The 13,214-nt window shown below is 54.1% G+C and overlaps 3 protein-coding genes across 3 annotated transcripts; 2 read left to right on the forward strand and 1 right to left on the reverse strand.

Moving 5' to 3' along the window:
* Positions 1-972: 972 nt before the first annotated feature.
* Positions 973-4,387, forward strand: EV422DRAFT_517462 (uncharacterized protein). Its single transcript, XM_053069452.1, has one exon. It carries the CDS (start codon positions 1,197-1,199, stop codon positions 3,912-3,914), a length of 2,718 nt encoding a protein of 905 aa, XP_052928809.1. The 5' UTR covers positions 973-1,196; the 3' UTR covers positions 3,915-4,387.
* Positions 4,388-4,677: 290 nt separating this feature from the next.
* Positions 4,678-6,069, forward strand: EV422DRAFT_517467 (tubby C-terminal-like domain-containing protein). The gene is made up of 3 exons (XM_053069453.1): positions 4,678-5,090; positions 5,146-5,585; positions 5,659-6,069. The coding sequence occupies exons 1-3, from the start codon at positions 4,977-4,979 to the stop codon at positions 5,756-5,758; spliced, it is 654 nt and encodes a 217-aa protein (XP_052928810.1). The 5' UTR covers positions 4,678-4,976; the 3' UTR covers positions 5,759-6,069.
* An 814-nt stretch (positions 6,070-6,883) lies between these two features.
* Positions 6,884-12,766, reverse strand: EV422DRAFT_503870 (chitin synthase-domain-containing protein; the record flags this gene model as incomplete). The annotated part of the gene is made up of 10 exons (XM_053068382.1): positions 6,884-7,108; positions 7,170-7,362; positions 7,444-7,768; positions 7,985-8,084; positions 8,132-8,202; positions 8,242-8,251; positions 8,316-8,391; positions 8,539-9,349; positions 9,418-11,950; positions 12,044-12,766. The coding sequence occupies 10 exons, from the start codon at positions 12,764-12,766 to the stop codon at positions 6,884-6,886; spliced, it is 5,067 nt and encodes a 1,688-aa protein (XP_052928811.1).
* Positions 12,767-13,214: the final 448 nt, after the last annotated feature.

The following is a 13,214-nucleotide window of genomic DNA, read 5'->3' on the forward strand; positions in this document are numbered from 1 at the left end:
ATCTTGGGCAGATCCGAGGGATGTGGCTGTGACCTCGGTTTATAATATCAACGCCGGGGGTGGGACTGTGGACAGGAGGGGTACCGGCGGTATGGGCGCGCCGTCCCACCGATCCAGCGTCCCAATGCAATCTCGATCCGATCCGGGCGGCCGTTTGTTTCCTGCGCAGCGCTGCAGATCCCTGCCTCCTGACTTTTCCGACGAATGCCCATCCACAAGAACCGGCCCAATTGCATGCGGCTTTGACATCACTCTTTGCGCAGGGCGGGCCGGAATTCGATGAATGCGCATTCTGAATCTTTTGTTACGAGGACTCTCCGGCGGCGATGCAAAAGAGCCGATGGGTGGGCGGAGGGGGCCCATTTCGTGCAACGGGTAACCGTATGACATGCGTGTAATGGTGATGATGGCCCCCCCACACCGCTTCGTTTCTTGCTGAGGAATGAGGCGAGCGCCATGTGTATACATATACTGGACGATACGTACGAGGCCCGATCGACGATTTCATTTCGCTTCAGGCGCTCTCAAAAAGCAGCCTCCTGCCCGTGAACTGGAATGGCACAATATGAAGGGAGGTTCGGACGGAAGCCGTCCCCCATCAAGAGAATGACTGCTGGTAATATTCAACCAGATATCTCTCTATTCACATATACATGCTAGCGGACCCGATCGTACAGCGCTACGCTCCGATTGACCCAAACCCCCAGTTACGGCAATCCACTACTTGCTCGGAGCCCCGCTCTCTTCCATAGCTTTCTAATACGTACAAATACCTCGCTGTCCGGCTCTACCCCTTCTCAAAATCGCTTCGGACACCTGCAATATCCTGCAACATCTTCTGCACTGAGTGTACCTTTCACTTTCGTGGACGTTTCTTCAAATTCATCCCGACACCTTGATTGATTTACTGTAACACTTGCAACGCTCAAAGCGAGCCATCATCCTTTGCGATGCACAACTACAATCACGACGATTCCAAGACCTTGACGGGCAAGGTATGGTATTCAGGGTGTACATTTAGTCGTGATCTGACTCCCTCATCTATGCGGGCGGATGTGTAACCGTTTCTGTCGTTCATCCGCATTTAGCCCCGCAAGCGACTCACACAATCTTGCGACCGCTGCAAGGCAAAAAAGCGTCGGTGCGACGGCGGCCATCCATGCGGCAACTGCAAGAAGGCTCAGGCAACATGCACCATGCTCATCGAACAAAAGAAGCGCGGCCCCAAACGTAATTCCATAACCACCACAACAGTATCTTCAGTGACACCAAGGAACAAGTCCACAGCAAAGATCGGCGAGGCGAGCAGTTCATCATCGATGCACGCCCAGGAGCCGACATCCCCCTCCGTCGAGTCTGAGGACGCAATGTCTGAGGACGAAGAAGAGGAAGAGTACGAGGACGACCAAGGCACTGAGGAAGCCGAAGACGTTGAAGAGGAAGACTACGAGCTCCAAACCACACCTCAAGATACCAGCGACATGGACATCGTATACATCAACACTCCCGAAGTCGTGGACGAATCCTCACCACCATCAAATCCTAATCGAGACTCCTTCTTCGGCGAGGGTGATGACGCCGATAACAGTAGCTTCTTCCGCGAGCTCGAGGCCTTTGGCCCAATCGTGATGGATACCACTTTACCTAGCGGTGACGACGGATCGCGCCGTGATTCCCTCTTCAGCGACGAGTTCAATTACGACATGCTGCCAAACAACTTGCAGCTGTTCGATACCGTAGGCTCGCCCGCGTTCCCATCGTCCAACACGCCAATGTCGGGGTCTACGGCCGACTACTTGAGTCAGATTCTGGGAACACCCAGCAATCTGATGAACGCGGCTGCTCTCAACGCCATTGCCCCTGCGGAATGGATTTGCGAATCTATGGCGCCGACGAACTCGATCCCTACGGTACCTCAACCGCCACTCTATCCAGCGGCGGCAAGCCACTCGACCGACATCATGGGAGATCGCGCAATGTTCCCCAGTATACCCACGTTCCCAATGAAGCCCGATTTCGCACCCCGCGCAGCGACGTGGAAGCTGTCTGATCTCAAGTCCGACGATTTGCAACTGCCTGCCTCCCTGGCCACCGGTCTCCCAGACGACTTCCACTTGCACGTCATCACATTGTACTTCACCTACTTCCACCCATCATACCCAATCATCGACGAGCCCACCTTCTTCAAGTCGTTGCTGTCGCTGCGCGCTCGCTCCAGGCTCGCGACCGGTACTCCCGATGACAGCTCGCCAAGGTCAATGCATCCCAGTATCGAGGGCTCCAAGCAAGATGACGCAAGCGGCAAATTAGGTGTCTTCGACGGCGCATCCGAGGCTCTCCTGAACGCCATCTACGGTATCGGCACCCTCTACTCCGCTCACCCCCACGTCGCCTCGGTCGGCGGCCGCATCCCTCTCAGCGAGCGCTTCATCCAAGTCGCTCGACGATCCCTGCGAATCGGCTCCGACGCCATCGCCCGATGCCTCATCGACACATGTACATTCGGATGTACAGTCAACACCCCGAGCGAGATGGAGCTCCTACCCGGCACATGGCGGATTGCACAGAAGCAGCAGCTGGCATTCGACAGCCCTTACTCGTCGTTGTATCACGTTGCGAACGGTCGTCAGGCGCCTACGGATACTCAGCCGGCAGGCAAGCAGGCGAAGAAACGTGCGTGGTGGGGTATCTTCTCCCTCGATACGTTCACGGCGCTGTGCACCGGGTACGACTTCCTCGTCGATGAAGCGCGATACATGGGCGCACTCCTTGACACTGAATCGTTGTGCCGAGTTGCGACGCATACCCTCGCTGCAGAGAAAGCGGTCCAAGACTCGCGATACGGGTTGACCTTTGCTCCGTCCGGTATTCAGATGTGGGCGTCGCCTGAGCAGGAAAGCTCGGTGGTCGACACGACACCCGAACTGGTTTGGGACGCGGCAGGTCTTGGGTCGCCTCGTTGCACTATCTTCCAATTCTCGTCGGAATGTACATCGGGGTACAGTGCCGCCCAGCAACTGTCGACACCTGCCGAGAGCAGCGCTGACCAGCTCGTGACTTCGCTTTCCGACGTACAGCCGCACATCAGGTTGTCCATCTTCCTTCGCAAGATCATTCGGGGTACCACGCAGGCGAACCAGAATACGCCAGCGCAGGTGGCGGCTCTGCACGGCAAATTGATGCGCTTATCGACTTCGTTGCCGCTGGACGTCAGGCGGTATGTGGCGATCGGTCAACCTTTGACGGCAACCGATTACGTCAAGCATCTCTCGCCTACTTCCGTGCACACCATCCTCCTCTTCCTCGCGTCGCTTTCCGTCCTTCACCAAATGCGTCTCGAGGATACGTCCATCATGCACGACACCACCGTGCTCGGCGCGACCGCCACAGGCACGTCCGTCAACACGTCAATGACGAGCCTCGGCGTCTGCTGTGCAGTGTACACCCGCGCGGTCGCTCTCCTCGACTCCATCTACGCCGCCCGCTTTGCCACATCCCTGAACGACGGCCCAACCGACAACGGCACCCTCTCGGCCCTCTCTGCACCCGCGCCGCCATACCCACCCCACGAACTCGTCGCGCTGCCCTTCACACCCGTCTTGCTCGCCCTCACCGCCATCCCCGTCCTGTCATCCAAGCATGGCCAAGTCCTCGTCAACGCGTCCGTCGGCCATATCGGCACCGCGCCGAGCGATCTTCCCTGTCTCGAGCGGGGGATCTTACCCGCACTCGACGACATTGCGATGGTCTGGCCACGTGCGAGCTGCTACGCTGCTACCTTGCGCAGCTGGGCGGAGGTGGTGCGTGAACCTGTGGCGGTAAAGAAGACGAAGGTGGCCGATACAGCTTCGTTGTTGTGGAAGAAGTGGGATGGTTCGTCAATGCAGAGGATCAATGTGGCATTTGATATTTGAAGATGTAGTTTCTCTTTTATGTCGTGTATATACTTTTTTGTGCGTCTTACATTTTGGGAGAGTCCGATGAGGACTTATGGTTTTGAATGCGAAACAAGAATACCTTTTGCACAGACTGATCGCTTTGATTGATGCGCATGCATGAAACCGTCATGGGTGGTGGGATGCCTACTCTCTGAAGTCTCACTCCAACGCGCAGTCGGTCTTACATACTTGGAGACCAGTTCGGACCTCGTCATTTCTCCCAGCCCCCATGCACTTCGCGTCGAAGGGATAGTGGTAACTGCACATTGCCATCATATCAGCGCTAGGACTCTCATTGTTCCCACGGCTTTCCTCATCGACCTGTTTCATCTAACTCACCGTCTCCGGAGGACGTTGTAACAATTGGAACCTCAGCAATGGTGAAGACGACATTCGCCAAAACGGTCGTCGCCTGTCGCTTCGATACTGGGAGAAACAGCTGCTGGGAGTCCAATCTTGCAAAGCGTGCCAAGTTCCTTCGAGAAATTCTTTGGAGGATCTTCGAAAGTGTAACCGGCGGTAAACCGGCGTGTTGAGGGAATCCCGGATCCCCGGATCACGGTGTCCTCGCGAGTTCACGCCTCGCCGCAAGCCAAGCCCCGTCACAGCCCGTCAATTCCCGCTGCAAAGCAGGGCACTCCCCAAATTCTCCAACTCTCGCCGCCAAGGATGGCACCGCCCACCCTTCGCATACACAGATATACAGTAGGCTGCCAGATATCAGGTTACGACGCCCCAACGACACATCATTCCGAACATAGCCACCGGCTCAAGTTGCCTACCCCCATGCAAATCCTTGAGCACGACCGCTAGCCCAGGGCAGGACTGACAGCTGGCCGGTGACTTCTGGGGTTGCACAGGGAGGCTCAACAACCCGTCGTAACCTGATATCTGGCAGCCTACTGTACAAGAGAGCAACCTACCACCCGGGGCTTGCCGCTAAACTCGAAGTCTCTTCTCCCTCGCAATTGCCGTCACTTCGTTACTGTACAAAGTCACTCCGAATATTCGAATACCACTCGACCGTAACTCATCGTCATGGGCGCCAGCCAATCTTATCAGAACATTCCGCTGCATGCCTCCAACCCTCCAATCGCCGCGGTAGATACCCGCTTCATTCTCCCGAACCCAGTAACCCTCCTCCTGGTCGAAGTACGTCTTGTCTCCACCTTATTTCGTTGTTTACGATCGTTCTAACTCCTTGTAGAAACCATTTTCCTTCTCTGGAGATGATTTTTCTATCAGGGATGCAAATAACGGGACACCTTACTTCAAATGCTCGGGGCGGGCAATGTCTTTGTCACAAAAGAAAACGTTTCTAGACGCCTACGGGAAGCCGGTGTTCAATATGAAAAGGGAACGGTTCGCCTTTCTCAAACCTAGCCACTTCCTCTTTCTTGGGGAGCATTCGGAGACAAAGCTCTGCGAGATTCGATCGTCTTTTGTTGTTCTCAAAGCAAAGTTGACGGTAGTGTTCAAGAACTTGGTGGATGGCACCAATGTCGAGCTGGGGTTGAAAGGGAACTGGTTGGCAAGGGACTGCATGATCTGGGCGGATTATGGATGCAAGGGAGAAGCGAACAGAAAACCTATCGCTACCATCAAAATGCCTGTTCTGAGGACAAACAACCTGATCTTTGGCAAGCAGTACGTACTTTCCTTCTTGAGGATCTTGCGTATACACCGCGTACTTACATAAAAAACTTTGACCTATCATCAGAGAATACTGGCTTACAGCCGCACCAGGAGTGGATATCGCGCTGCTCGTCGCCATCTGCATCGCTTTAGATGAAGCTGCTCACGACAGAAAAAGGGAATGATGTTGTGACGTTCTCAGCACGGCCCGTGCTTGTTCTTTCTATACCGGCGGCCGTCCCAGCCTGTATCCGTCTGAACCGCACAAGTTAAGACCCTTAGGTTATGTTTTGGAAGAAGAAGCAGATGAAGGATTGGCAGATGTCTACCGGCAATCCAAGTCGGCGTAGTATATGTACTGGAGCACGAAGCACGAGTCATGTAGTGTATGAAAGAATGTAAAGTATATAGCATAGATGGAGCACTTTTTGGCGTAATAACATTTTTGTGAAAAGCAGGATAGGCGGCATGGTTGATTAGATATCTCAACGTAGGCTGCTTCTACAAACAAGGAGACGCGCTGTCGATTTTCCGATGCCTGTCCCCACAACTACTGACCCCAGTCACTTCAACAAAAGACAGAGGGATACTGGGTGAACAGCACCCGCCGGCAGCCGTGTCTTCATATCCATGGATCCAGGACTCATCCCCCGCTCCAGATATTTACAATTGCGTGGAATGTTCGATCCTGGCCAATTGAGACATGGCTCAGTTCTTTTTGCCTGTCCTTCATAGGGTCTTACGGGTTTGTGTCTCTTTGTCCTGTCCTTCATCGTGAAGACAATGCCCAACTGAGAAGAACTTCCTTGGTCCTTGTCGAGAACTCATTGACTAGCCCGAGATGCACAGAATCGTAGACTGGCCGGGAGGAACGGCTTCGGCTGGGGGACAGCGAGAATTGACTTACAAGGGCAGGCACCTTCACTCTGCAGCACCCTCAGGCTACAAGTTCCATCCACCTCGATCCATGTATCTCTAGATATGGCGCCCTGTCAGTCGTCCCGCCATTGTAATTTAGGAGCACATTTAGAAGCACAGCGCGGTTGGAGAATTATTAGCTAGCAGTCGGACGTGACGCCGCGGTCGCCGGGGAAGACGACGCAGGTTAGGGGCATTGCAACAATCGACAGACGGGGTAGCGAAATTAGTACATGAAGTAGATGAAGGCCTACTCACATCTACGCCTGCTGCGAGACGTTTCTCGTTCACCTCCTACGCCGGCTTCGCTGTCTCCTTTAATTACACTATGCCACCGCCGAGCCCATATCTGACGGTCAAACAACCACATACTCCCTTCACTGGGGCCTATTCTAGACACGCATCTCCTCCGCAAACCGTTTTGCGCCATTTTCAGCTACTGGCGCATACGCTGGGAGTGCTCCCGATGCACCGCCGGATGATGGTGGTGCTGGAGGGTAGATCGGCGAGGAATCTCCAGGGGTTAGTTTTGGCAGGTAAGCGGGCAGCGGCTCTGGTGCGAGTGATTGAGCGAGGAGAGATGCGGATTGGGCGCTAAAGGCGTAGAGTTCAACCGTCTAAACAGAAGAGGTAAATGAGGCCATACGTCACCCCAACCCAACCCAACGCACGACTCACCGACTCTGGATGACTGGTCCCTTTGTCAATATACCGCCACATCATCCCCCGAGCATTATCCACCTTATTGAAATCATCCGACAACTTTTCGGTCGTGCTCATGGCGGAAAGGATCGCGCGCCGACGCAAAGTGCCCCCGATGACCAAAGCGAGGAACATTCCTAACATGCAGGCGCCGACTTGTATGATTCCGCTGGATAGTTGAAACAGAGGGGTTGATTGTTAGCTCGTAGACGGGAGTAGGGAGAGGGGAGGGGAAGGGTATGCGACATACGAGGGAGGACCGGCAGGATTCATTAGCTCGGGTCGGGAGCCCGTCATTACTGGCACGATTATGGCCAGGAGGACGATCAGCACGATGATGGCGGGTATGCCGTACAGGATCCCCGGCTGCACCCTCTGGGCTGAAACATTAAGTTCCCTCCTTCTCCCCTCAATCCACTCCGTCGTAGGGCAAATCAGTCCACTTTCTGCCAGCTGTCCGCGCGCAAACGGTGAATTTAAATCACCCAGCCCGGCTCCAGTCTTCTGCTTGAAGGTTCCCCTGGAGAAGCTGGGGGTACGGAGGCGAAGGGATAGGATGTGTAGCATTTCTTTTTCTGTGTGATTATTATGGTGGATGGCGTGGAGGAAGGCAAGGGATCCGTTTTCATATATATAGAATTTTGAAATATGGTTTGCAAGTCAAACTTCCTGAAAGCGTGGCGTGGACGCGTTCTGTGGTCTCGACGTAATGGATTATGGAGTGGGCGGGGGTCAAGCTGCCAACTTGCCAAGTTCCCCAGGTGCCAAAATGTGACCATTGTGGAACCTACTGTGAACACTACTGTACCTTAATAAGGGGGCCATACGCACGGTCTTCATGCGACGGGGCGTTAATTTACGGTGCGTTATGCCATATGCACATTCACATATCTACATATGATAGGAGGGAATGAAAAGGACGCTGTTCCGGAACCCACCGTCCAAACTTTGTAGCCCATCTGTGAAGACTTGGCAGCCAATTTCACAGTCCTGACGGTGAACTTTACAACTGTTCACGAGATGACCAGTACAGTACGTACATACTTACACATGACATCCTAACCATTGACTACTGTACAACAAAAAAATGCGCCCAGCGCTAATCTTACAGAAGCGACTTACGCCGGTAAAGGGAGAACAAAGGTCAAGTGAGAAGCTAGCTACATTACATGTACAGTACTCCCAGCCTGCATCCCATCTATGTTTGACCTAGATTGTCTATGTGGTCTGATAAGCTGTCCTAGAAATGCATACGCCGTCGTGGTAAAGATGGTCGTGATGAGAGTGTTGAAGAAGGAAAATATGGTCGAGTGAAATTATCGAGGTTGGTGTGAAGGCATCTCACTTCTGCTGAGAGTCTTCGGTGCCCACTGTTCCAGGGGTCTTCGGAGACTGTAAAGTCGTCGACGGGCTACTCTGCTGAAGCACCGCGGATAGCGGTGGCTGAGTCGACGCACGTGGACGTTGGTGCGGCGTCGGTGGCATCTGCATCTGGACCGGGAAGTAACCCAGATTATGCTGCGGTTGCGCAGACTTCTGCCTGCCCATCCCCGGTGATGACGCCAACGCGGCCGACGCTGGCGTGAACGGGTACGGCGGGTACCACATCTGTGACGCACGAGCGTCAGGTGGATAGAGGGGCGGAGGTGTGCCTGTCGGTGTCCTCATGAGTGGAGGTGTACCGGTTGGAGCCCTCATGAGGGGAGGCGTACCGGTCGGAGTCCTCATGGTCGCAGTGCCATTGGGGGGTGAGAAGGGTAGTGAACTGGCGGGCGCAGAGAAAGGCGCACGTCCAAAATCTGCTGGATGGCCGGATGAAGATGCCCTAACCGGCCGCGAGCCTGGAGGCGGTGGGCCAAACAGAGGTGGCGGTATTGCGATGGAGGGCCGGGGTGCAAATCCAGCGGAATGAGGCACGCTTGGGTTTCGCGATGGCGTTGGTCCAGGAGTAGGGCCAGAAGCAGACATCGACTGTCCTTGGCCGAACGCGCCACGCTTGCGGTCTTCTTGTATCGTGCGTTCGCGCATCCATTCCTTCCATGTCTTCATGAAGATCCCGTTGTGGTCGAATTCTCCGTCCCGGCGTGAGTGGTCCGCGGCTTTCCTGCCTTCTTCTCCAGTGACGACGCGTGTTTCACCCCATGAGAAATCATCGACTGTAGGAGTTTCAGAGACACGATTAGTTCAAACCCCAATAATCGACTGAATATGACACCACACTTACAATGCCAGAAAGAGTAAAGCGGTAAGATAAATTGCCACACCGGCAAAGCCAGAATGTAAACGAAGAACCACCAGATATACTTCCAGCTCCTAATCGTCAAGAGAATCATCATGGCTGGTAAACAGATAATCGCTCCAAGCTGAATGATCGGCAACAAGACATCAAAAGTCAGGGTCAAGTTTTCGTGAACGAGGCGGAAGATGGTAATGGTGACAATGTAGATCATATAAGCGAGCGCGGCAGGGAGCAACACTGAACCGATGAGTTCCATGAAGATGACGAACTGCATACTGAAGCAGAATGTTCCGCAAAGGTCACGGACCAGCACCAACTCGAGGAGGTTATGCAAGGTACTGTTGATCCATCGACGGCGTTGACTGAGAAGGACGCTGAAGGACGAGGGTACCACCGTCTTGCAGAGTGCCTGCGGTACAAAGACGTTGCGGCGCTTGGGGAAGGCTTTCAACATCAACGTGGTTAAGAACCGATCTTCTCCAAGAAGCAGCAGATTCTTGTCGTGCAAAGACTCAACGACGTTCTCAGAGTATTCCTCCACAACGTCCGGATTCGCCAGAATCGGGACCCAGAGATCGTTCTTGGGCGCTTTGATCCTGTACGCCGAGAAACAACCTGGAAGACACGTGACACCTCCAAAGACCGACTCGAAGGCCTTGGACAGGTGATGCGAGATGTAGTACTCGTACACCTGGATCATCGTCACCCAGCTCTCCCACTTGTTCCAAATCCTCGTTTCCCCACACACTCCCATGATCTTCGCATCGCGTTTGAAGCAGCAGACCAAATGGGTCAAAGAGTCCGGGTACACTCTCGTGTCAGCATCGACCATCATCACCGCCTCGTAAACATCCGGGTGCACACCGGTGATCGTCCAGAGCTTGTGGAAGATATCAAACTCCAGCTCGGTCATGCGGTCGTCGAACATGACCTTGGACAAGAACTGCATAAGCAAGATCTGCGAGTCCCGTTTGCCTCTGTTGCCCGGCTTTGTCGATTTGTTGGATGGGTCGCGCTCTTCCTCGTTTCCGCATTTGACGACTAGGATCATGGGTACTCGGCCTTTTTTGCGATTGGTGAGCGTTCTTGACATGGAGTTTGTCGAGGATTCGTCTGTTGTCGAATGGGTCGCGTCTCGGCCGGTCGCGTCTGTCAGGGCATATGCGTACCAACCCGCATACACTTTCGCGTAGTTCTTTCGCTTGGAGCCATTGGCGACAGCAACGTAGGTATATGCGTGTGGACCATGTCCGTTCTTCGGATCCTCATCCTTGAATCTCCGATCAATCTCCATCATATCAATGAGGTACTCAGGCGTACTTCTGTCGTTACCGGATCCCTTGACGTTGCCATCCGCCACGACGAACAGAGTCTTGTGCGTTGCGGGGTAGTAGGTGCGGGCCAACGAGTCGAGCGTAGCTCGTAGCGAGGCTTGATTTTCGGAGTAACAAGGTACCATGATGAGAGTATGCATCAGAGTCGGGTCGCTCAGGATCGGATCAGTTTGCGTTTGGGTGGCAGCTAGTTGCAGGTCGCGGAACCGTGTCAGAGTGCCCATCTCTGGGATTTCATTCTCTACCGATGGAAGCGTCGGCTGCATGATTTTGCCGTCGGGAGCACGAATCGGTGTCACAGTCTTCATCGAACGCCTCCTCGGTTCCAATGGAATTGGTGCAGAGTCTTCCGTAGGGCTGCTTGGATCGGACGGATTGGTGATGTGGAGACTGCTCAAATGACGTTCTTTGCCCTTTCCTTTCGCATTGTCGCCCAGAGGTACGATCTGAATGGACTCCACATTCGATTTCGCAGCTCCAGAGTTGGTGACGATAGGTTGAGGCTGCACGGCCGTTATCGATGCATTACCCTCCTTCCGCCGACGCTTTAGATCGGCAGCGACGCGTGAGTCTTTCCCGTTCTGTCCCATCCTCCATCCAATCAGCCATTGGAAGAGCACCGCTAGCAGAAACTTGGCCAGGACAGTACCGAGGGTGAACCCCAGACAGATGTAGAAGATCACGGTGCTGAGGACGCATCCAAAATTAGTGGCATCGACTTGTGCGATCCGAAACACTTCGTCTAAGCACACAGCCGTGTCTTGGATATCAGCCGACTGAGACAAGGCCTTCGTGGCGTCCATCCCGGCGTGATTGCGAATGATTGACATGATCTTCGGATCAAGGACATTCTCGATTTCGTTGATGCGGGAGATATCCCACACCTTTCCGTTGAAGATGAGGCGTCTTTTATCCCCTTGTACGTCTTGATATTGGAGGAAGAGATCGGCTTTCTGAGCGCTACGGACCCTTTCAGCGATGCCCTGCACGCCCTGGGGCTGGGAGTGGCATGCGAACGGCGCCGGACCGCCTTGTGCCGGAGTGTTGGTGCCTGGTGGCCAGACGCCTGGTATTGTGCAGGGGAGTGCAAACGTGGCGTCCTCGGTCCGCTTCATCTGTTTGGCCCGCTCTTGGCAGCCGGACGAGACTACTGGGAACAAGTGGCTCAGATCTTTTCCAGCAATCTGTGTGTGATCAAGATAGGATTACAGAAGTTGGATAGATGAGTTAATCTGAAGAGGGAAAAAAAAATCAAACAACAGCATCACTTCACTGACCTGTGGGTAATCGATGACAGCGCGTGCGTTTGGATGGGGGTTCCCGTTCCAGATAGAGAGTGCCTGGCGAGTATCAAAAGCCTTCCCGCGAATGGCAAACATGTACTGCACGCTCCCGCCTGTCAATTCTTTGTAGCCGACCGCAGGCAAGCCCCCATTGGCCAGGCAAGCGACTTGAGTGAAAAACAGAGTCACGAATCCGATGAGCACCATGATCAGGAAGATGATGATACAAAGAGCGAGTTTCTCTCGGAACGCCAATTGAATTCCCCTATCCCGCATTCCACAACAACGAAGCATGGGTGCGGGCAAGCAGCAAGTCAGTGTCTTGACGATGCGACGCCACCATCCTCCGGTCTGCTTATTCAAAACCACATGTTGGCCCCCACGTGTTGATGTCACGGACGCCCGTCGTCCGGCCATAGAGATCGTCGACCCTCTCCGGCGATCCATGCTCTTTCGCCCGTGGGTGATGGCTCGATCGCTGCGTATCAGAGACTTTTTCCTCGTCGGCCTGTTGCCGGCTGTTGGTGTTAAGGGTGACCGTGTGAAAACCGGCGGAGACTGGCTGACGGGGTGAAGCGGCGGAAGGCCAAGCGCTGAAGCTCGAGGAAAACGGCCAGCCTGGCCCGTTTGAACAGAGAGACTTTGAGCATTGCGAGGATTGTTCGGGACGAGGGTTTCTGTGGAGACGCTCGTTGCTTGACCCCTGCGTATCTCCATTGTTGAAGGGGTGCGTCGCTCTGCTACCGTCCTCTTAAAGGGTGTGGGGACAGTTACTCCGTGTTCTCTCTTGGAACACCCGCTCCCTCCACTCGCTGTTCCGCGTAATTATAAAGTATACAGTGCTGCTGTTGGGGAACCTCGCAGCTGCCTGGTGGAGAGGGCCGTTTGCGAGCGGAAATGACAATTCTGCACTTCGTGCGGAAACTGGGTTGCCCTCCGCGACTAGTCTATCTACTACAGATTTGACAATTCCCCCAAAACGTTCCAGCGAGTTCAGGTCGACCTGAAGGTTATGCTTCAACTAACTAACTTCGTTCTCTTTTTTCCCATGTCTGTCCGTTTCTATAGGACGGCTGCACGGCGAAACTAGCCGGTTCGTGGCTGGCCAGTAATAATGGGAGACTTTGGGCGAAAGATCGACCGCCTGCCCTTTGGTACGGTCTGT

Source organism: Fimicolochytrium jonesii (assembly GCF_025526975.1).
Source record: "Fimicolochytrium jonesii strain JEL569 chromosome Unknown EV422scaffold_3, whole genome shotgun sequence".
NCBI lineage: Eukaryota > Fungi > Chytridiomycota > Chytridiomycetes > Spizellomycetales > Powellomycetaceae > Fimicolochytrium > Fimicolochytrium jonesii.